This window comes from Erpetoichthys calabaricus, chromosome 4, assembly GCF_900747795.2.
Source record: "Erpetoichthys calabaricus chromosome 4, fErpCal1.3, whole genome shotgun sequence".
NCBI classification, from domain to species: Eukaryota; Metazoa; Chordata; class Cladistia; order Polypteriformes; family Polypteridae; genus Erpetoichthys; species Erpetoichthys calabaricus.
The window spans coordinates 137,829,784-137,855,483 of record NC_041397.2 but is presented as its reverse complement, the minus strand read 5'-3'; the positions used below and the strand labels follow the sequence as shown (position 1 = coordinate 137,855,483).

Here is a 25,700-nt window from a genome sequence, read left to right as displayed (position 1 = left end):
ATGTATTGAACTTTTTAAGCACTGCACTGTTTGAATACTTTTTTTGATAAAAGCACTGATCACTTTTACACCATCCCCTTACTTCAAGTGTGGTTTGTTCTCATCTGCCAAGCTCATCTCGGTTACGGCACTGACGGTGGCGGGTGCAATAGGCTGCCATTCTTGAAAAGGGAGCAAGTAGCCGACCCACACTGTCACATTATGACAAAACAATATTATCTTGAAGTTACAAAAATGGATTGTTACTTTGAAAACTACTGACCCCTGGACATGCTGGAGCATTACAGACATCAACCTACTCAGCTGTGGGCCTTTTGAATTGCAGCCCACCATAATCTTCTACCCTCTAAACTTATGCACTTCCTGACTGCTAAGTATAAATCTATTATTTGTGTTTTGGTTGTTTTTTGTTGCTGTTATTTGTCATTTTGCCTCCATTGTGGATTTGAGGTGGCACAGTAAACAGGTCTATTCATGCAATTAACACATCCTGCTGAACACAAATGCTTTTGTCATATTTGTACTTCATATGGGTTTTATTCCTACAATTAATCTTTCATTGCTCCATCCATTATAAACTTCTATTACCCATAAATGGAAGGAGACAGATACTATCACCAGTATCATCAAGGTTAAGGTAGGTTCCAAACTTGGATGAGATACCAGTCCATCACAGGTCACTTCCAGACTCACTTATATGGAAGACTGGGAGTCACCAGTTAACTTAACACACACATCCAGAGGACGTGTGAGAATGATAAAAGGTATAGGAGGAGCACAGCTACCCAGCAAACCTGATTCACTGCACTCTTCATGCCACTTCTCTGTTTTATGAAAAAACATATACCCATTATACTGCACTACCCATTCTATCTATCTGTAGTCTGAGCCCACTTATTGTATTTTTAGGTCAGCTGAAGCTGCAGGCCATTTCTGTCATAATGCTTGCAAGATGGGAGGTTGATTCATTGCAATGAGCATTCCTAAAATCATGCACTAAATCCGAATCATCGTTTGACTTAATAGATATTTCTTTGCAGGGTCAGGAAAAAATGGAGAACTTAAGACACCCTGGGACAGGAGTGTGAATGGTAAATCAGAACACAGCAGCAAGATTTTCAAAAGATATTTGTATATCCTGATTTCATTGATTTCTGTATGTGCCTTGATTCCCTTTCATTGTCAGCAGATTGAGGGTCTTAATTATTTAATTTCATTGTTGGCACTTGCTTTCTGCCACTGAAGCTAGTTCCTTTTGTCAGAAAAATCTTGGTTCTGTTTCATTTTTAAAATACATTTTGAAATACATTTTTTATAGTGTAGAAATCACTTACTTTTAAAAAGAAAATACTCTATATATGATAAGCTACTGTCAAGCAATGTAGATAGATAGATAGATAGATAGATAGATAGATAGATAGATAGATAGATAGATAGATAGATAGATAGATAGATAGATAGATAGATAGATAGATAGATAGATAGATAGATAGATAGATAGATAGATAGATAGATAGATAGATAGCAGACAACTGGGAGAAAATTGTGTGAGTGCCAACTCAGCCTGAATGAACAGAAAACCAAACTCTTCAGTGTTTATGCTGAGCAGTCTTCCTGTCACTGAAAAGCAGTACTTAACACTGCTAAATGGATAGTGTGGCAACAATCTGTACTGACCTTCTGTTCTTTTGATTGCTACTTCCTCTTCTCCTATTTATCTAGTGAAATATTACACTACTAAGCAGATTTAAACCTTCATACATGATAAAGTCTTATCTCAATAAAGACAACAAAATAAGAGAATAGAGGTAAATGAAGTCACTGGAGCTCCTGTCATTCCAGTTGTGAGCCACTGCAACATGTCTGGAGAACTTGTTTATGCCTCAGTTGTCTTTCCCGAGAATACAAAAAATGGACCAACAGAACCAGGTCAGTATCTATCTATCTATCTATCTATCTATCTATCTATCTATCTATCTATCTATCTATCTATCTATCTATCTATCTATCTATCTGGTCACTTTCTCTATCTTTTAGTGATAACTGATAAAGAAAATTGATAGATAATGTCTAACTCAATCTATCTCAAATTAGATACATCAAGAATTTCTTTACTGCTAAAGAAGGACTAATGTATGCTATTCATATGATGTGATATTCATATCAGGGCAAGAGTAAGCCTTATATAAATATGCAGTTTTGTTCCAGTTTTTCAGGAGTTTGGAAAAATCCTGATAGTTCTTTAAAACAACAACTTGTTCACTTTGTCAGATTCTGAATTCGACAGTGCCAGTGGGTTATTTAATTCAATTTAGGGAAACAACTTTTTTAATCTATTTATATTGAATGATGAATGAATATATTACTCTCCTCGAACTGCCACCTTATCGTGGTGGAGGGGTTTATGTGTCCCAATGATCCTAGGAGCTCTTGTGTCTGGGGTAAACTGGTCCTAGGTGAGAGATGAGACAAAGAGCGGTTCAACAAAACCTCCTCTGAAGAAGAAAAAAAATTTAGATGGCGTTTTCCCTCATCCGGACCCAGGTCACCGGGGAACCCCTCTGGAGCCAGGCCTGGAGGTGGGGCTCGATGGCGAGCGCCTGGTGGTCGGGCCTGCACCCATGGGGCTCAGCCGGGCACAGCCCGAAGAGGCAACGTGGGTCCCCCTTCCCATGGGCTCACCACCTATGGGAGGGGCCAGAGAGGTCTGATGCAGTGTGAACTGGGTGGTGGCCGAAGGCGGGGACCTTGGTGGTCCGATCCTCAGCCACAGAAGCTGGCTCTTGGGACGTGGAATGTCACCTCTCTGTAGGGGAAGGAGCCTGAGCTTGTGTGCGAGGTCGAGAGGTTCCGGCTAGATATAGTCGGGTTCACCTCAACGCATAGCTTGGACTCTGGAACCAATCTCCTTGAGAGGGGCTGGACTCTCTACCACTCTGGAGTTGCCCCCGGTGAGAGGTGCCGAGCGGGTGTGGGCATACTTATTGCCCCCCGACTTGGAGCCTGTTCATTGGGATTTACCATGGTGGACGAGAGGGTAGCCTCCCTCCGCCTTCAGGTTGGGGGACGGGTCCTAACTGTTGTTTGTGCGTATGTGCCGAACAGCAGTTTGGAGTCCCTGGAGGAGGTGTAAGAGGGCATACCTTCTGGGGACTCCCTCGTACTGCTGGGAGACTTCAATGCTCATGTAGGCAATGACAGTGAGACCTGGAAGGGCGTGATTGGGAGGAATGGCCCCCCCGATCTGAACTCGAGCGGTGTTTTGTTTTGGACTTCTGTGCTCATCACGGATTGTCCATAACGAACACCATGTTCAAGCATAGGGGTGTTCATATGTGCACTTGGCACCAGGACACCCTAGGCTTCAGTTCGATGATCGACTTTGTGGTCGTGTTGTCGGACTTGCGGCCACATGTCTTGAACACTCAGGCGAAGAGAGGGGTGGAGCTGTCAACTTATCACCACCTGGTGGTGAGTTGGCTTCGATGGCGGGAGAGGATGCCAGTCAGGCCTGGTAGGCCCAAACGTGTTATGAGGGTCTGCTGGGAACATCTGGCAGAGTCCCCTGTCAGAAGTAGCTTCAACTCCCTCCTCTGGCAGAACTTTGACTACGGCCCGAGGGAGGTGGGGGACATTGAGTCTGAATGGGCCATGTTCCATGCCTCTATTGTTGAGGTGGCTGACCAGAGCTCTGACCGTAAGGTGGTCGGTGCCTGTCGTGGCGGCAATCCCCGAACCCGTTGGTGGACACCGGCGGTGAGGGATGCCGTCAAGCTGAAGAAGGAGTCCTACAGGACCCTTTTGTCCTGTGGGACTCTGGAGGCAGCTAATAGGTACTGGCAGGCCAAGCAGAATGTGGCTTCAGTGGTTGCTGAGGCAAAAACTCGGAAGTGGGAGGAGTTTGGGGAGGCCATGGAGAACGACTTTAGGATGGCTTCGAGGAGATTCTATTCCACCATCTGGCGTCTCAGGAGGGGGAAGCAGTGCAGTGTCAACAATGTATATGGTGGGGATGATGTGCTGCTGATCTTGACTCGGGATGTTGTGGGTCGGTGGGGGGAGTACTTCGAAGTCCTCCTCAATGAGGAAACAGAGCCTAGGGACTTGGAGGTGGGCTCCCCCATCTCTGGGACTGAGGTCACCGAGGTGGTCAAAAAACTCCTTGGTGGCAGGGCCCCAGGGGTGGATGAGATATGCCCGGAGTTCCTCAAGGTTCTGGATGTTGTAGGACTGTCTTGGTTGACACGCCTCTGCAACATCGCGTGGACATTGGGGACAGTGCCTCTGGATTGGCAGACTGGGGTGGTTTTCCCCGTCTTTAAGAAGGGGGACCAGAAGTTGTGTTCTAACTACTGAGAGACCACACTCCTAAGCCTCCCTGGAAAAGTCTATTCGGAGGTCCTGGAGAGGAGGGTCCGTCAGATAGTTGAACCTCGGATTCAGGAGGAACAGTGTGGTTTTCGTCCTGGTCGTGGAACAGTGGACCAGCTCTACACCCTTAGCAGGGTCCTGGAGGGTGCATGGGAGTTTACCCAACCAGTCTACATGTGTTTTGTGGACTTGGCAAAGGCGTTTGACCGTGTCCCTCGGGGAATCCTGTGGGGGGTGCTCTGGGAGTATGGGGTACCGGACCCCCTCATAAGGGCTGTTCGGTCCCTGTACAACCGGTGTCAGAGCTTGGTCCACATTGCCTGCAGTAAGTCAAACCCGTTTCCAGTGAGAGTTGGACTTTGCCAGGGCTGCCCCTTGTCAACAATTCTGTTCATAACTTTTATGGACAGAATTTCTAGGCGCAGCCAGGGCATTGAGGGGGTCCTGTTTGATGGACTCAGGATTGGGTCACTGCTATTTGCAGATGATGTTGTCCTGTTTGCTTCATCAGGCCGTGATCTTCAGTTCTCTCTGGATTGGTTCGCAGCTGAGTGTGAAGCAGCTGGGATGGGAATCAGCACCTCCATATCCGAGACCATGGTCCTCAGCTGGAAAAGGGTGGAGTGCCCTCTCAGGGTTGGGGGCAAGATCCTGTCCCAAGTGGGGGAGTTCAGTATCTCGGGGTCTTGTTCATGAGTGAGGGAAGAATGGAGCGTGAGATCGACAGGCGAATCGGTGCGGCATCCGCAGTGATGTGGGCTCTGCATCGGTCTGTCATGGTGAAAAAGAAGCTGAGCCGTAAGGCAAAGCTCTTCAATTTACCAGTCAATCTACGTTCCTACCCTCACCTATGGTCATGAGCTATGGGCAGTGACCGAATGAACGAGATCGCGAATACAAGTGGCTCAAATGAGTTTCCCCCACAGGGTGTCTGGGCTTTCCCTTAAAGATAGGGTGAGAAGCTCAGTCATCCGGGAGGGGCTCAGAGTAGAGCCGCTGCTCCTCTGCATCGAGAGGAGTCAGATGAGGTGGCTCGGGCATCTGATCAGGATGCCTCCTGGACGCCTCCCTGGTGAGGTGTTCCGGGCACATCTAACCGGGAGGAAGACCCAGGACATGCTGGAGGGACTACTGTATGTCTCCCGGCTGGCCTGGGAATGTCTCGGGATTCCCCTGGAAGAACTAGAAGAAGTGGCCTGGGAGAGGGAAATCTGGGCATCTCTGCTGAAGCTGCTGCCCCCGTGACCTGATCTCGGATAAGCGGAAGAGGATGGATGGATGGATGAAAACATTGGCTGTCAATGGGAATGGAACCATCTAATTCTATGAGGAAGCAACAAAAGCATACAGTAAGAGGGGTGTATATGAGTGGTGTTGTCTCCAGCAAAGGGGGTCTTGCTCCACGGGATTGTGTTCTTTATTGACTTGAGTCATACACATTCCTTTAGTAACCATGTTGAAAATAATCAAACTCAAACAAAAGCAATATGGTACAAAAAGAGTTAACTTGCTTTAAAATGTAGCTTCCACCCCCAAAATACAATGTGTAATTATTTAAACATACATATCAAGTCGGAGAGAAGCCAATGGAATGTGCTGTCATCATTCAGTTCTTCAATAGGGAATACTGACAGCTATACAAGTCCAGTGTTGGGGGGGATGGTGTTGGGGGCAGCATTTGTCGGCTTATGGCTTCTTGGTGATTCTTTTTACAATATATATATATATATATATACTCACATATTTTGCATAATTAGTGAGCTTTTTATAAGGTTTCCCAAATATGGGCAACTGGTCCTCTCAGACCAACATAACACTATTCTAATCATGTATGGTTACTGCAGACGGTGGCCCTGACCATGTCTTGATCAGAAAACATCAGCTCTTTCAAAATAGCATGCTTGTGTGTCTTTTACATGTTTCTCTCCAAATCCATTGCAATTTTCCTCTGTCAACTGAATTGCATGGTTTCTGCTTTATGGCCTCATAGCATATTGTGTTTGGTATACAAAACATCACCGATTACAGAGGCACACTTCAAACCTATTACTACAGGTGTCCATCAGAGGTCAGTGCTGAGGCTACAGCTCTTTTAAATATACATAAATGATTAGGACAAGAATATAATTAATAAGCTGGTTAAGTTTGCAGATGATACCAAACAAGATGGAAAGGCAAATAATGTTACATCGGCTAAATTATTACACAGAGATTTAGATAGCATAGAGAACTGGGCAGGCTTGAATTCTGCAACTTGAAAGTACCACTTATAAGAAGGACTTATGAGTCCCAGTAGAGTCCTCACTATTTACATTTAGATTACAGAAGCACTGGAGTAAGTTAATGTGATGTTAGGATAGTGGAGTATAAGTCAAGGAAACGGTCCTGGTCAAAGCTCATGCACAAGCAATGGATGTAAAAAGCACAGATGCCTTAATATATACACCTTAAATATCTTAAATAGGTGCTTCGAGGCAAACACACTATTTAAAATATATAAAGGTAACAAGAAATGTAAGAACACAATTGTCTCTGGAACTATATATATATATACAGTATATATATATATATATATATATTGTGCCCACCAGGGGGCAAAACAGTCACCAACCCCAATACAGGCAGACTCTAGGCACAAGTCTTTACAAGTCACATGTTTTATTTTTTAGTGGAAATGCTTGTATTTCGTTCCCCCTCCAGCACAGTACCATAAACAGCACACAGCACTTTCTTTTCTTGTCCTTTCCTTTCTTTTCTCTTTCTTTTTCCTCTCCACCTCCACTCCACTCCACTCCACTCCTTCACTGGCAAGCTTCGTCCCTCTTCCTCCCTTCCTCGCTGAGTGAAGTGAAGCGGCTCCTTTTATGCAGCTCAAGGGGCTCGTTAGCCAGATCTGGAATCACTCCAAGGTGTGGTTGGAGCCCAATATAGGACTCTGCAGCTCTCCTTGGCAGCCTCCACAGAATCCAACAGTGCTGTCCTGAACTCCAACTCCCATGAAGCCTTGCAGGAATCTGTGGAATCACAGCATCCCAGGGGGGCTGCCCTCTAGCACTCTGGGGGAGGCAGTGTCCTCTGCACATCTGCTGCCCTGGTCCTTCGGTATATCAGCCTCCTGGCTGGGCAGGGGTCACAGCTATCCATTACAATATGTACACTATTTAAACATAGCACAATAATTACAGGGCTTTCACAAATGACATTTAAGGAATAACACGACATTATCCCAGACACATGATGAAGATGTGTTTGTTTTAGGGTGACTCTAGATATACTAAAATTGCATCTGAAATGACAATGCTATAAAATACTCGTAAGTTGTTGGTCCTATTACATTTTAATATAATATTACTGACCCATGTCAAGGCAGCTATTTAATGATCAGAAATATAAACACAGTCAAACCCTGGGGCATAGTCCGTGTTGACTTACCATATATACTGGCGTTTCATTTCTCCCGCGGATAAGTTGGGGATTGATTTTGCTGTATAATTTTTGGTATTTTATAATGTCGGTTGTATAAGTTGAATGTGGAAAACTCACGCCATTGGTCCAAGAGATTATGATATGCTAACGTCCACCTGAGAGCATAACCATGGAGCACACTGCCTTTTTTTTCTATGTGAGTGTGACAATGTGCTGTATCAGCGCCTGCTCCTAACCTCTCTCTATCTCTCTATTGTGCCTACATGACCACACAGTAATATTCAAACTATTCTGAAGTAACGTATGCGTTTTGTGTTTTTTGTATCTCACACCCTTGTACACCTTTATCATAAGAGCAAACTGATGCGAGACTGGAGAAGATGTAAAAAAAAAAAAAATTAAGTGTCGCATTTTTGAACGGGCATATAAGTCGGGGTCTGATTTTATGATCAATTTTTCGGGTTTCAACACATGGCTTATACACAAGAATATACAGTAATATGGCCATGAAGGCATGCTTAGGTAGTAGGATTCATTAGATAGTTATTATGACATTGCAGTAGCTTTAGGCTGGATATTAAGTCTTTTCTTTAAAACCTTTATGACCACTGCAGAACTTGGTGATGATTATCCTTGTGTTTTGTTTACATGCACTCACAAAACTGGAATAAGGTGAGTAATCTGGTTAAGACAGAAACCTGGTTTCTTAAAAACCTCCATTTGCATTTATGCTTCTGGAGTTATTCTTTGGCAAAACACTGACCTCATTAAACTGCCCAAAACAAAGTTAAACGTCATCATCAGCAGCCGTGAATCTGAACACAAGTATGAAGCCTGTTGTGTTTTATAAATATGTTTAGTCCTTTATGTGCTATGAAGTAAATAACACCCATCCCCTTTTATATTCTTAATTTGAACAACTAATGACTGGCAGTATGTACACTGGCCACTATGTCACGATGTTTCAACATATGGATAGCAAATACATAGATTGAAACCAGACTGACACTTTATTAGTATGATTCTCTTACTGGATTTCTATGCAGCACACTTTTTTTGGCATGGTTATGTGATTAAGCCGTAGAAAGGAGTGACATACTAGAATGTGTGCTTCTTCCCTTACACCCAGTGCTTTTTTTTTTTTTTATAATTTTATTGTAATCGCACAACATTCCATACAAATAGATCAATTTTTACAAAAATAGGATTGAAAAAAATCAACCCCCACCCCTGAGAAAGAGAGCATGGCCAACAGAGTAAAACGTAAAGCTAGTAAAAATAAGTAAATCGATGAATTAATAAGCGGATAAAGATAAATGGAGAAGAAAAAGAAATGGGGAGAGAATCTGCTTCCTCAGTGCTTTAAGAGCTTAATCTAAATGTTATTAATTAGATCCTGCCAAGATTTGAAAAAGTTCTGCACAGATCCTCTAAGTGAGCATTTGATTTTTTCCAATTTCAAATAATATAAAACATAAGTTACCCACTGACTTTAAAGAGGAGAGTTAGGATTCTTCCAGTTGACCAAGATAAGTCTGCGTGCCAATAGTGAAATAAAGGCAATCACAGTTTGTTTGTCCTTCTCCACTTTAAGCCCATCTGGAAGTACACCAAACACAGCTGTTAATGGGTTAGGAGGGATTGTGACACCAAGGCTGTCTGAAAGGCACTTAAAAATTTTGATACAGTATGATGTTCATTTGGCGCAGGCCCAAAACATGTGACCCAGTGAGGCTGGAACTTAATTGCAGCGTTCGCAGGTTGGATTTTGCCCTGGAAACATTTTGGACAATTTTAAAATAGACAGATGGGCTCAATACATAATTTTGAGTTGAATAATTGGATGCTTTGCACATATGGAGTTCGAGTGAATTCCCTGCATTGCTACCTTCCTCTCCTTCCCTGATATGTTGAGCGAGAGATCCTTTTCCCACTGTCCTCTTGGATCTTTGAAAGGGATTGTAAAATGGTTTTATATATTGCAGAAATGCTGTCTGAGTCCTCGAAACTGAACAATATTTTTCCAGCATAGAAGGAGGTGGGAGATGAGGAAAATCAGGCAGATTCTGTTTAACAAAGTTTCTAATTTGAAGATAGTGAAAGAATTGTGTTGCTGGAAAGTTAAATTTGGAATGTAATTGTTCATAGGATGCAAAGACGTTGTCTATATACAGATCTCTAAGTGATTTAAACCCTAATATTTTACTGATATTAAAAGCTGCATATGTTTCCGAGGGTTGAAAAAGGTGGTTCTCATGCAGGGGTGCCACAGATAAAAGCTTCTCTATCTTAAACTACTTCCTACATTGGTTCCATATTCTGATTGAGTGAAGCACAATTGGGTTGTTAGTATATTGGCGATAACTTGCATTTATTGGGGCACAAAGTAGGAAATATAAAGAAGTACTGGAGGATTTTATTTCTGTTGCGGACCAAGCCTGTGTATATTAATCTATTTGTGTCCAGGTTTTTATAGCATGTATGTTTGCTGCCCAGTAATAAAACTGAAAGTTAGGTAGAGCCATGCCACCTTCTGCCTTAGGTCTTTGTAGCGTCGCTCTTTGGATACATGGATGTTTTAAATTCCAAATAAATGAGGTTATGGTTGAATCTAATTGCTTTAAAAATGATTTATTGATGTACTATTGGAATTTTTTTAAATAAAAAGAGAAGCTTAGGAAGGATATTCATCTTAAAAACGTTAATTCTTCCAGCTAAAGTGAGATAAAGGATTGACCATCTATGTAAGTCTTGCTTAATTTTTTCCATACAGACGGCAAAATTTTGTTGATAAAGAGCTTTATGTTTACTTGTGATGTTTACCCCTAGGTATTTAAACTGATCTGCAATGATAAAGGGGAAGGTCCATCCATCCATTTTCCAACCCGCTGAATCTGAACAGAGGGTCACAGGGGTCTGCTGGAGCCAATCCCAGCCAACACAGGGCACAAGGCAGGGAACCAATCCTGGGCAGGGTGCCAACCCACCGCAGTAAAAGGGAAGGTGTCCTATCTAATATTGCATGCTTGAGAATTCACTGGAAAGAGCACACTTTTATTCAAATTAATTCTGAGACTAGAAATCTTTTGAAATTCTGTAAGTGCTGTTAGGATTGCAGGCACAGTTTTTTGTGGGTCTGATATATACAGTGGTGTGAAAAACTATTTGCCCCCTTCCTGATTTCTTATTCTTTTGCATGTATGTCACACAAAATGTTTCTGATCATCAAACACATTTAACCATTAGTCAAATATAACACAAGTAAACACAAAATGCAGTTTTTAAATGATGGTTTTTATTATTTAGGGAGAAAAAAAATCCAAACCTACATGGCCCTGTGTGAAAAAGTAATTGCCCCCTTGTTAAAAAATAACCTAACTGTGGTGTATCACACCTGAGTTCAATTTCCGTAGCCACCCCCAGGCCTGATTACTGCCACACCTGTTTCAATCAAGAAATCACTTAAATAGGAGCTGCCTGACACAGAGAAGTAGACCAAAAGCACCTCAAAAGCTAAACATCATGCCAAGATCCAAAGAAATTCAGGAACAAATGAGAACAGAAGTAATTGAGATCTATCAGTCTGGTAAAGGTTATAAAGCCATTTCTAAAGCTTTGGGACTCCAGCGAACCACAGTGAGAGCCATTATCCACAAATGGCAAAAACATGCAACAGTGGTGAACCTTCCCAGGAGTGGCCGGCCGACCAAAATTACCCCAAGAGCGCAGAGACGACTCATCCGAGAGGTCACAAAAGACCCCAGGACAACGTCTAAAAAACTGCAGGCCTCACTTGCCTCAATTAAGGTCAGTGTTCACGACTCCACCATAAGAAAGAGACTGGGCAAAAACGGCCTGCATGGCAGATTTCCAAGATGCAAACCACTGTTAAGCAAAAAGAACATTAGGGCTCATCTCAATTTTGCTAAGAAACATCTCAATGATTGCCAAGACTTTTGGGAAAATACCTTGTGGACTGATGAGACAAAAGTTGAACTTTTTGGAAGGCAAATGTCCCGTTACATCTGGCGTAAAAGGAACACAGCATTTCAGAAAAAGAACATCATACCAACAGTAAAATATGGTGGTGGTAGTGTGATGGTCTGGGGTTGTTTTGCTGCTTCAGGACCTGGAAGGCTTGCTGTGATAGATGGAACCATGAATTCTACTGTCTACCAAAAAATCCTGAAGGAGAATGTCCGGCCATCTGTTCGTCAACTCAAGCTGAAGCGATCTTGGGTGCTGCAACAGGACAATGACCCAAAACACACCAGCAAATCCACCTCTGAATGGCTGAAGAAAAACAAAATGAAGACTTTGGAGTGGCCTAGTCAAAGTCCTGACCTGAATCCAATTGAGATGCTATGGCATGACCTTAAAAAGGCGGTTCATGCTAGAAAACCCTCAAATAAAGCTGAATTACAACAATTTTGCAAAGATGAGTGGGCCAAAATTCCTCCAGAGCGCTGTAATAGACTCATTGCAAGTTATCGCAAACGCTTGATTGCAGTTATTGCTGCTAAGGGTGGCCCAACCAGTTATTAGGTTCAGGGGGCAATTACTTTTTGGATTTTTTTTTCTCCCTAAATAATAAAAACCACCATTTACAAACTGCATTTTGTGTTTACTTGTGTTATATTTGACTAATGGTTAAATGTGTTTGATGATCAGAAACATTTTGTGTGACAAACATGCAAAAGAATAAGAAATCAGGAAGGGGGCAAATAGTTTTTCACACCACTGTATACAGTACCATATCATCTGCATACAGAGAAATTTTCTGTTCAAGTCCTTCTCTGATAATCCCTTTTATCTGATATGCATTTCGACAGTGAACTGCCAGTGGCTCAATGGCGATTGCAAAAAGCAGTGGTAACAAGGGGCATCCTTGTCTGGTACCATGTTCTAGTTTAAAGTAGTCTGAGCAAATGTTGTTAATACAAACTGAAGCTTCTGGATTGGTATACAGTAGTTTGATCCATGCACAAATATTCGGGCCAAACCCAAATTTCTCCAATGTAGTGAAAAGGTAGTTCCATTCAATCCTATCAAATGCTTTTTCTGCATCCAACGATAACAAAATCTCTGGGGTGTTTGACTTTGAGGGTGAATATATTACATTAAATAGGCTTAAAAGATTGGAAGCTAAGTGTCGGCCTTTAATAAATTCAGTTTGATCTTGTGATATTACCGAAGGCAGCACTTTCTCCATCCTAATAGCTAGGACTTTGGAGAGTATCTTAACATCATTATTCAGAAGTGAAATTAGTCTGTATGATGCACATTGTAATGAGTCCTTATTTTGCTTAGGAAAGAGGGTGATTAATGCTTGGCGAAAAGTTTTAGGTAGAATTTGATTGTCTTTAGCTTCTGTGAATGTTGCTAATAAAAGGGGAGCTTACTGAGTGGGGCATTTCTTATAAAATTCGACAGGGTAGCCATCAGGGCCTGCTACTTTCCCGCTCTGAAGTGACTTTGTAGCATCTAGTAATTTTGATAGTGCCAAAGGTTTATCCAATTCCTCTGCACTAACAGTATCTATTTGTGGTATCTGTAATGTATCCAGAAATACGTTAGATTGTGTCTTGTCTTCTTTAAACTCAGTAGAATGTAAGGATTTATAGTAGTCTCTAAATGTGTGCATTATACTTTTATGGTCAATTATTTTGTCTCCATTTGTGTTGGTGATTGCTGGGATTGCATTGCGAACTTCTTGCTTGTGGATTTGTTGAGCTAAGAGCTTATTAGCTTTCTCTCCGTGTTCATAGTAATGATGTCTTGATTTAAAAATGAGTTGTTCAGTTTCTTTGGTTGTTAAGAGGTTGAGCTCTGAATGCAGAGCTTGCCTTTTCCTACGAAGAGCCTCACTTGGACACCTGGCATGTTCTTGATCTATTCTAGTAATTTCACTGGTTAGCTCTGATACCTTCTTGGTTTCCAATTTATTTCTGTGGGAAAGACATGAGATAATCTGTCCTCTTAAGAAGGCCTTCAGGGTTTCTCAGAGTATTACTGCAGAGACCTCTGAGGATGTATTTGTCTCTAGAAAAAAAATGATTTGTTTTGATATAAATTCTGTGCAGTTCTTGTCTGCTAATAAAAGTGGGTTAAGACGCCATCTGCGAGATATGTATGTGAGGCATAATGAATCCAAGGTCAGAAAGGCATGGTCGGAAATAACAATAGCGTTGTACTTGCAAGATTTAATTGTAGGCAAGAAATTATTATCTATAAAGAAATAATCAGTTCTTGAATAGCAATGATACACTGGTGAGTAGAAGGAATATGTTCTTGAGTTTGGGTTTAGAAATCTCCAGGGGTTTGATAAGTTGTGGTCAGTTACAAACTGTGTAATTGTCTTTGCAGTATTAGATGTCATCACCCCTGTGACAGGAGAACTATCTAAGTCTGGATTTAAAACACAATTAAAGTCCCCAGCCATTATAATTTTATGAGTGTTCACATTGGGCGTGGATGTAAATACATGTTGCATGAACTCCCTATCATCCATATTGGGTGCATAAACATCTATCAAAATCACTTTACAGTTAAATAAATTACCCATGGCAATCACATATCTCCCTTCAGGATCAGATACTACATCTGATACCACAAATGAGACTGTTCTATGTATAAGAATTCCCATACCTCTAGTTTTCTTTGTAAAGCTGGAATGGAACATCTGGCCAGGTCTTACACCCAGTGCTATTGGGATAATAATGATAACTCAGGTATTTTCACCTCAGAAAAATAAGTATTGCATTAGGTTACTGGTTACTTTAAAAGGTAATCACATCACACAAGTTACTTTTAACATATTACCCTACTGGTCCTGAGATTGTGCTGCTGAGCTTAGCACTGTACATTCAGTTCATTAAAATAAAGTTAGAGATTCATGAAATATTGAGGCAGATTATTTTAAACAGGAGAAAGAATAATGTAATTGCCTGAGCATTTGCCTCAGGAAATGTATCTTGTGGTTGCTTCCACTGTCTTCTACCTGTGGCTGCTGAATACATATGCAAAACTTATACTGTATATGTGCAGGCTGAATGAGTGCAAAGGACATATGTGAACTATAAAATCCTTAACTGTAACCCAGTTAAGGGTTTAATTGGCCAAATTATTGAGTTATTCACAGAGAAATCTACTTGTGTTAACATGGCTTCTCTTAGACCAATAAGCCAGTTTCTCTAACCGGAATAAGAATTTTATTAGAAACCAAGTTTCTGTGAATAACTCAGCTATTGGAACATGTAAATGCATTGCTTGGTGTCAGGATGGCACTGTTATGCACATGGACCAACAGAACATTGGCTAACTTTTTACATCCATTATCGAGCATTGTGAGCTTCTTTGGCTTAAATGTGTGCTAATTGTGTTCGTGACACCATCACTTGGTGGAGATCCAGAATTCCAAAATGTTCATACTTCTGTGTTTAGTTTGCCTTCTTCCTTTTTCCTTTTGCGGTTTTGAGCATCTGATGGCTTTTGCTTTATCATTTTGAAATACTCCTTGATGAGTCATTGTCCTCTTGTCTCCACTTGAACTGCAATGTATTTTTTTGGTGATGGAAGGGCTTGGAACAGCAGACCAACCTAACAGCAGCCATGACTCCCTTCCCATCCCCACACATATTATAACCATTCTTTGCCGATGCTGTGCGTTCTTAAGCGTGTAAGGCACATATAGAGCATGGTATGCACCTTCCAAGACAAAGGAAAATTAGCTTGCTAAATCGGTGCTCTCTCAGAAGATGAACCTCTAGACCACAACCTATGTGGCTAAATGGGTTGACCAGCACTACATGAGAGGATATAAGTTATATAAAACAATAGTGAGGCCTCAGCTGCAGGACTCTGTTCAGTTTTGGTCTCCATATTACAATAGAAATGTAGCAGTGTGATAGAAAGTCTATGGAAGAGCGACTAGGCTGATTCCAGGACTAAGAGTATGAGCTAAAAGGAGAGATTGAAGGAGCAGAACCTCTAAGCAAATGGAGAGTCAGAGGTGACACGATCAAAGTATTTAAAATTAAGAAAAGAATTAGTGCTGTGGGACTCTGTTGTTACTTTAAAATAAATTCTACAACAAGAAGACAGGGACACCTTTGGAAACTTGACCAGTGCAGATTTCACACAAATGTTAGAAAGTTCTGCTTCATGCAAAGAACCAGTCAGTCTGTCATTTTCCAAACCGCTATATCCTAACACAGGGTCACGGGGGTCTGCTGGAGTCAATCCCAGCCAGCGCAGGGCGCAAGGCAGGAACAAACCCAGTGCAGGGCGCTAGCCCACCGCAAGGACACACACACCCTCACACCAAGCACACACTAGGGCCAATGCACCTAACCTACATGTCTTTGGACTGTGGGAGGAAACCCACACAGACATGGGGAGAACATGCAAACTCCACACAGGGGAGGACCCATGAAGTGAACCCAGTTCTCCTTTCTGCGAGGAAGCAGTGCTACCACTGTGCCACCGTGCCGCCCCTGCAAAGAACCATAGTAACTTAATTACTAAGCAGTACGATAGACAGTAGGATTTAGGAACCTTCATTTCTCGATTTGATGTTATTTTGGTGAAAGGAAATGGCAAGTCTTTTTTGTTAATTTTTCTATTGTACTAATATATAGCTATAGATAACTGCATATAATATGTAGTATATTATACATATAATATCATATATAATTATTCTGGAGTCTGTATGTACATTTTTAATGGAAGGCATTGATTGACTGGCATTCTGTCCCAGTTTGATTGTGTTTCCTTACCTGTCTGGGAGGCCATCATAACTTATAGACAGTGGGAGGCATTCTCTGGGTGACATTTATTCTCCCAGTATGCTGGGTAGTAGCATCTTTCTCATGGTGTTCACATTTGCACATCCACAGCACTGCATGGGAACTGTAGTTTCAACAGTCAGCCCTGCTGGGGTCCTTGGATGATATTAGATGGAGTTGCTGTAGGGAGAAAAGGGAGAAAGAGAGAGAGACAAGAGAATAGGATATAGAATACAATAAGTAAAGAGGGAAGGCATTTTTATTTTATTATTTAATAGCCATTCCCTTTGGATCCACCCACATAGTAATGAAACAGGACAAACTTTAAAAATAAATAAACAAAAAGGTATTGCTAGCTAAGTGAAGGCAAGTTACACTCCAAAACACAGAGATAGACTGACTCCCCACTCCTGACGTCACGATTCCCTATCTTATCGGCCTGCAGTCTCTGTCTCGGATTAGCACGAATATATCACTTCTGCAAGCGAACTATGATTCTTAGCGTGATGAGAAAAGTCACAAAATCAACAGGAATGTTCAAGCAAATTCTAGAAAAAATACAATCTTAATCAGTTAAGTAGTTCAATCGTCTGCTAGCTAAGCGGATGTAAGATACGCCCCGAGGCTGGCGTGTAAATGCAGAGGGCAGGGCCCCACCCCCCTTCCCCCCGGTCCACTGCATCTCACTTGGCTTTGCGCAAATAAATTGGTACCGCAAGCGAACTATGATACTTAGCGCAATGAGAGAGGTTGCAAAATCAACCGGAATGTTCAAGCAAATTTTAGATTTAAAAAACAATCTAAATCCGTTAAGTAGTTCTCTCGTGAAAAGCGGACAGACATACAGACAGACAGACATTAGATTTTATTTTTTTTTGTTTTTCCTATATTACATAAGGAGTAAAGTGTGTTGCAACATTTCCTCCCATAGCACCTTTTAAGAATTACCTAATCTAGCAATTTGTGGACCTCATCAGTTTTATCCTTACTTTAATGAAGTATTTAGCATGTGCCCTGCAATAGACTGGCACCAGGATTTTTTCTTGCTTTGTGCCAGTGCTGCCCTACATTTTGTATGAAACTTCCTATGTCCATGAAAACAAGTTAAATTATCCCAGATAATAAACCTTAGGTTATTTTAAAAAATGTAAAGCCCTTCTTAATAGGAAGAACATTTTCTTGGGGAACCAAATGTGCAAGGAACAAAAAAATGCACACAGTAGCAAACTAAGAACATGGTTTATAATAAATAATAATAATAAGTTTTATTTATGTAGCACCTTTCATACATTCAAGGACACTTTACAATTCAATAAACACATTAACAAGACAATAGAAATTACATACAAGAAAATGAATAATACTCATTGAAGAGATGTGTTTTTAACAGAATTTTGAAATGAGTAATAGATTTTTCCTCACAAAGGCTGAGAGGAAGAGCATTCCACATTTTAGGGGCTAACACACTGAAAGCTCTGCCACCCATAGTTACTAACCTGTATTTAGGTACAGTGAGTAAGTTAGCATCCGATGATCTTAATGCAAGAGCAGGAGTGTAAGGAAGCAGCAGCTCAGACAGATAATGAGGGGCTAAACCATGAAGGGCTTTAAAGGTGAGAAGAATAATTTTATATTTGATTCTTGAAAAGACTGGTAACCAATGCAAATCATAAAGGACAGGAGTGATGTGAGCAGATTTTTTAGTGTGTGTAAGTAGACGAGCAGTAGAATTCTGAACATATTGTAATCTATTGATATATTTAATTGAGAGGCCATAAAACAATGCATTGCAATAGTCCAGATGGGTAGTGATGAAAGCGTGAATCAGTGTTTCAATATCCTTCACACTGCAGAAAGAATGCAATGTTGCGAAGATGAAAAAAAGCTGTCTGTACTATTGAGCTAATGTGTGGTTGAAAAGTAAGAAGCTGATCAAAGATGACACCCAAATTACGGACTGATGCTGAGGGTTCAACCAGGATTTATGTTTTTAAAGTACTGTCTGTATTGTCAATAAAGACTGTAAAGAACATGCCAAAGTTACAGACCATTGTCTGAATCTAGATCATACCTCAGAGAAATTGCAAAAAAAAAAAAAATCTGTGTATCTGTGAGTATGGTGTCCTACATTGGCACTTGGAAACTGGAAGAAACTCTGATAGGAAGAGACCTAGTAGACCCAAAGTCACGACCCAATCCATAGACAAGTTTATGAGGGTCACCAGCTTGTGTGATAGGCACCTCACAGCACAGCAGCTTCAAGCACAGCTTAACACTGGTCAGTTTCTACTGTGAAGAAGAGACTTTGAGCTGCAGGTTAGACAGGTCGAGTGTCAGTAAGAAACCCACTCCTTAAAGGACAAAATAGGGCCTTGAAATACCAGCTGTGGACTACCGCAGACTGCAAGAAAGTCTTATGGATCAATGTATCAAAATTTGAAATCTTAAGTTCATCACATGAGGTATTTGTATGTTGTTGACTTGCTGAAAGAATGGTTCCTCCGTGTGACACCAACTGTCAGCCATGAAGGAGGAAGTGTGATGGTCTGGGTTTTTTTTTGCTGGAGGCAGAGTTGCTGACTTCAACAGAATGACTAGCATTTTGACTCAAAAGGTTTAACACATTTTGGTTCTTATATCAACAAAAGGTGGCTACTTTGATGAATCAAACATTTGAAAACTATGAGAACCAATAAAACAAGGTAAAAACAAGTTACGGGCATTCCCCATTTCCTATGTCCATATTGCCTACACTTGTTCAAAGATCATCATATTTACCAGCACAGTAAAAGTTAAATAAAAAGAGAGGTAAGGAATTGAGAAAACTAGAAGTCAAAAATACTTTTCACCTAGGTAACATTAAAAGTGCTTCATAGGGGATTAAGGCCATAGTTAATCCATTCAGTCATTTTCTTTTTTATTTTAATTAAAGCCCAAATGCAATAACAGAACACAATCCAGTAAAAGGCAGGTGCAAGGCATGAACAACACCTGGACAAGACCAGTCCATCTCAGGGCTAACACACACACTAGGGCCACTTTGGCAATGCCAGTTTATTGAGTATGCATGTCTTTGGAGTGTGAAAGGTAATGGTGCACCAGTATGAAACCCATGTAGATACAGGGAGAACATGCAAACTCCACACAAGAAGGACCCTGTCTCATTGTTGCAAGGCAGAAGTACTACCATTAGAAAAAGAAATATTAACAAAAACAAAAAACAGAAAATGTAGACAAATAACAAAATCCAAAAATAGAAGCAAAACTCCAGATAACCAGAATAAAGTGAAAACAATATGGGCAGTACTCCATTACAGACAATGATGCTCTGTTGGAATCTCCACCACAACCTCAAAATAAAGGCCGAGGTGGTCCCACAATAGTGACATCATGGTGCCCCCTCCACCCCCCTTTCTGAGTTTCACCCACAAAACACAAGGAGAACAGTGTTAATGCAGCAATACACAATACAGAAGTAAACAATATTTACATAAAACAATATTAAGGAAATTATTTAAAAATACCGGAAAGTAATGCTTCAAAACCTACAGAAATGACAATAAAAAGGAAAACATTTATAAATGAGAGCAAAGCACCAGAATAAAACATAACACACACTATGTATTGATTGGCTGTCACCTGCAGCTTAAGGAAAAAAAAACAATTAAGCAAGTCAATCATAAATAATGCATATGCATTATATTAATTAGCAGCAGTAACTGGTTACCAATTGAGAATTTGGTTATAATGAAAACCTGCAACCACTGCAATCCCTCCAGGATCTGAGTTTGACAGCCCTGGTGTAGAGTCAACACAGAGTAGAATCCAAGATGACTCTTCAATGCAGCAGTGCTGCCCCATAATAAGTCTACTGTAAAAAGTAATCAAAGGGTGCATTAGGTTTATGTAAGATCAGAACAAACATGACATAATGTGGCACTCTCACACCACTTAATCCATTTCAGGGTCATGTGTCTGTGTCAGAGCCTATCCTGTCAATGCACTGCATAATGCTGAGCCAACACTGCAAGGGGTTGTAGTCCATCATACTCGTGCACTTACACAGGGCCACCAAAGAGTCACCATTTAGCCAAACATGTACAGTATGTACTAGGGATGTGAGAGGAAAGCTTTTAGTACCAAATAAAAAATCCATGGTGGCACAGGGAAAATATGGAAACTCCACAGAAACCATTAACCCTGCTTGATATAAGCAGTAGATTTAGCCAGCAACTTGAGTAAAAAGCAAACATTAGTATTTGGGAGAGCACTTTCAGAAAGATCATTAAGAATTTCTGTTACTTCCAAATAATATACACAAATGGAACTATTGACTAGAAGTGAAACAAGATAAGTTAATGGGAAATCAAAAGAAAGAAAAGTTTGCAACATACAAATATAAGGAAGGTGAAAAACCAAAGATGCAGGCACATTTCACAAGGGAGCACCAAATACTTGAAAAGCAGAAGCTCAAATAGCAAACAGAAAAAAAAAACATATGTCAGATATGGACTCAAGATCAAATGTGAATGATTAATCATGTGTAACAAAAAAATAGCAGGGTTGGACAATGTGTTCAGTTTAGAAGAAGGCTGCATAGTAAACCAAAAATTTGTAGTACTTTAGCACTGAAGCATGGCTAGTTTAGACAGTTCAGTGCCTCTTGAAATACAGGTCACTGTGCTACCTTGAAATATTAGTGTGCCTGTTTTTATGTGACTATACTGAAATTAATGTAGGCTGTAGAATGCATTGTAAGGATACATATGAAATATTGACAAGCATCCTATCACTTTCATACCATATAAATAATTCTAAAAATGCAGACAAAATGAAACTGCATTAAAATAAAGACCACAACAAATTAGTAAAAAGAGCGAAGATACGTTTTTACTTACTGGTTTAAAACTAATGTGCAAAACTACAGAATTTAGCAACTGGTCAATTCCTGCCCCTCCTTTTCTGCACGTGATCCCATGGTTAGCAGTGGCACACATCCAGATAATAAAAGAGAAGATAGTGTAGTGGTTAAGGCATTGGACTTTAAACCCAGAGGCTGTCGGTTTAAATCCTGTGACTGACTGTGTGACCATAAGCAAGTCACTTGATCTGTCTGTGCTCCAATTAGAAAACCAAAAGAAATGCAACCCATTGTATCAGAAATGTCATAAGTCACCTTGAATAAAGGCATCAGCCAAATAAGTAAATGATACGATGGAGTTTTGTCACTATTGTTGCAGTGACATGAGCATTGATAGAGAACTTCCAAGATACAACTACTGTATTTGTGAAAGTGATGAAGATGGTTAATTGAGCAATGCAAAGATGGATGTAAATTGATGAATTCATCTGAGTGACCAGTATTGAGCTTTTTGAGTATTTGAATGAACAAGTAATACAGAAAGTTGTACTCCTAGGAGGAGCTTCACTGTCAACTAGCTGATCACAAAGTAAAAAGTAAAAACACTTCACTGTTTCTAAAAATGGCTCACCTCTATAAGAGAAGGGATACGTTACTCTAGAGTAATGTGTTTTAACTGTGTGATTATTTTTTAATCATTATTTTTTTTGTGAGTTCAGTCCTAATAATTAAAAGGGTAAGTTAGGTATTTCGGAAGTGAAATGTTGTTGTATTTTTTATTCATAATCACTGGCATTTGTGAAAGTTGAAAGATTTAAAAATGCAAATTCTTTTATAATGCAGTCTACTGCACTATCTAAGCTGGAATTGGTGGGCTACAAAGCAACGGTTAAAGCAGATCCAGGAGAATAAAAATTAAACAGTCAAAAAATGCGCAGAAGTCAGAAGCTGGAAATTCAATCAGTGACAAAAATACACAGAGGCCAAAGCGAATACCAAAAATGAAAGTCCAAAATAACATGCAGGTTTCTGTTTCCACTAAAGTTCTTTAAAATCACTAACTACACTGTAGCACTGTCTCATAGTGCATTTTACTTTCTTACCTGAGTTGTCTTTCTGATTATGACTGATAAATTGTCTAGGAAATTTGTGACAATGGGGTGCAGCTTGGCAACATCCATGTTCCCGAGGCAGATGTTAAGGGTTACTGTAGACACTGGAAGCTCAATAAAGGGTTGCACAGCAGCAAGAAGAACAGGAAGAAGCAACCAAGAGGAACCACTTTAGTAATAGAAAAGGATACAAAAGAATAAATATAGCCATGCACCTTGTGTGGCAACTATCCCTAGCCAACAAAAGACTGGGTAATGATCGTTGGAGAGGTTCACCCTGGGAGAAGTGGCAGTGAGCAGCTAGTGAAGAACCCTTTTGAGCAATGGCAAATGAGAGGAACCCAATGATAAACTTAGTGAGATTATAGCTAATGTTGGGGACTGGGTCTAGTTACAGATGTTTCTACCCGTTGTCTCGTATGGGCATCTGAGGATCACCCATCGAATTCTGCAGTACCACCCCAGGGCAAGAGGGGCCACTGTCGCTTACTTTATCATCTCTTTTTCCCTCCACAGTGTCGAGAAAACTCCCAATGCCACTGAGCCTTGTCCACAACACTGCTGAAAGCCCTGCCCATTTCAGTCAAGCGTTATAAGTACCGGCTTCCCTGAAAGGAAACGTGTCCGCTGACAAGCAGACTTCCAGTATGTTGGAGGATCCTGATACTGATCACCTTGATAGAGCGTTAAGGACTGAGAAATCAAGTAGGCTACCTAGGAAGTTTGTGTTTTCTGTTCTTGTGCCACTGTGCGCCTGGACTTTGACTTTAAATTGGATGATCCAGGTGGTCTCCCAACCTATTGACTCCTGTGCTCATTTGTTCCTTGACACCAGTTTGCAGGTGTCATGATTTGGTATGATAGATAGATAGATAGATAGATAGATAGATAGATAGATAGATAGATAGATAGATAGATAGATAGATAGATAGATAGATAGATAGATAGATAGATAGATAGATACTTTATTAATCCCAATGGGAAATTAAAGGCCACCAGTGTTTATTTCGGTTGTTAGGTCCACTTTCAGCTTCATTTGGAGTGTGGCCTCTGATGTCAAGACCCATACGTAATCATCGTGACAGGATAAAAGGACGGCTGTGAGTGTAAATCCTTATTCGATCTGTGGATACCAAATCACGGAAATATTCAGAGTTTATCTTTGTGCTCTTTTCTCACGTGTAGTTTCGTTTTGACTCTCTTGTTCTCTCGCTCACAGTTATTGTCTGTCGTGTTAGGCTTCTGTTTCATTTCGCTTTATATGTTTTCTTTGTTTTGTTTTTTTTTTTATGTACATCTACTGCTTTTTCCTCAAAAGTTTATCTGCCAGTCCGCTGACAGAACAGCGGGCCTCTTCATATTCCCTTTGTGCCAATGTTAACGTTTAAACTGACCTATTTAGTTTTTTCTTTCTTAACTGCATTCCATTTATTGATATTGACTGCTTTAAAAACCTAAATAGTTATAAGAAATAAGCAGTTATGCTTATACATTATACAGTATATACCTTATATACAGTATATACTAGATGTCTTACTCAGCTTTCCTAATTTCCTAAGACAATTGGCCTTAGTTATAGTGATATTAATTGGATGTATTAGAATTACTACGTAATTCTAAGTAAAAGTAATTTTTACTTTTTAATATTATTCGTTCACTGGAGCTCCTTACTATTGAATATGCTACAAAAAATTACCTATGAGTAAAACATTCATGCTATAGCAAGAAGTTAATGGTCTTTGGAAAACACAGTTTTACAGGAAACTGCATTAATGTGAATTCAACCAGGTTATCAGTAGGAATAATGGAAATCTCAGTTTATATTGCTAAATTAAACTGACTTGAATTGTTTGGTAAATTTCAAGACATCCCTTCCATTACTGGCTTTTACATGTTGTTAAGAGTTGCTGGGATGCACACTGGCTCCTTCAACTTTTAAACAATACACAATGCTTTACAAAAGTATTCAGATCTGTAGCCGATTGTCTAATTTTACTGAATAATAAATCCTGCTCTCAAACTTTGTTCTGTGCAATATATCTATCTATCTATCTATCTATCTATCTATTGCTATTTAAAAGTACTGAAATTCAAAATTAGTTTAGGTTTTATGTATGTACAGCAGAAAGCATCCTCAATAGGGTGACTGGGTTGGCCTGGTCTCACAGAGACTGCTGTAGGTCAGCACACACAGCAGTTATTAAGATGATTCAAAGGTGATTCATTCCAAGCTCATTTAAATTTGCTGCAAATCACAATACCATATTGGCATTAAAATCTAAAATTATATCTGCCTCATCATAAAATGGATTTGAATAAATGTCCACCAACAAGAAGCAGTAAAAGCTACAAATTACTTCTGCTCAGTCAAACCCGGTATCCCCAGTGAACAAAAACAACTTGGCACACACTGCAGAAAAAAATGCACTTAATTTTGCTTCATCATGGCTTGGCTATATTGCATATTTGCTTTTATTCCATTTTTCCTCAGTAGGTTTGCTGTCATCTGTGCAAATGACATGCCACAAAAGGCACATAACACTGAGTGTTGATTGGTTTTGTGACCTAGCAGTGTTTAATGTGTAGGTGCACAATGGCACTAGTTTTCTTAAAAAATGTAAGGAAATGCTTCAATAAAAAATATAGTATCTTCGGTTCATTTCAGATTTATTATCTCATGTACACAATGGCATTTTCATTTTCCTGCAAGAACAACATGCACCATCATGTCTGCACTTTCCTTGACTGGTGATAGAATCTCTCAGTATAGGTTATATATAAAATCTCATCTCATTCCATCTTCTCATCCGCTCTGTATGTAAAATATAACATCACAAACTACTGCAACGCTAAAAAGTTGCATCAGCCAAAGGATGAGTCACCAACACTAAAAGCTTTCATTCCTTCACGCAATTGATTAATTTCAGAGCAGGCTGTAGGGATCATAAAAAAAAGAATTACAACTTGTGCGGCATCAGCAAGGGGTCCATGGAAGGATAGCGAGCGACCTCAACAAATAATGTAAAGAGTGACAAACCATACACACTAGGCACTACAATATAATCTATACATATTAATAAAAGGCAAAGCCCTCACTGACTGACTGACTGACTGACTCATCACTAATTCTCGAACTTCCCGTGT

The 25,700-nt window shown here is 40.3% G+C and overlaps 1 protein-coding gene across 1 annotated transcript in view; it reads left to right on the top strand.

The window, feature by feature from the left end:
- The first annotated feature begins 1,635 nt into the window (after positions 1-1,635).
- LOC114650298 (CD209 antigen-like protein E) overlaps positions 1,636-25,700 on the top strand; it is a 67,961-nt gene continuing 43,896 nt past the window's right edge. The window contains exon 1 of the mRNA XM_028799845.2: positions 1,636-1,929. Within this exon, the coding sequence (XP_028655678.1) occupies positions 1,860-1,929 (70 nt within the window). The 5' untranslated portion in view covers positions 1,636-1,859. The remainder of the gene's footprint in view (positions 1,930-25,700) is intronic.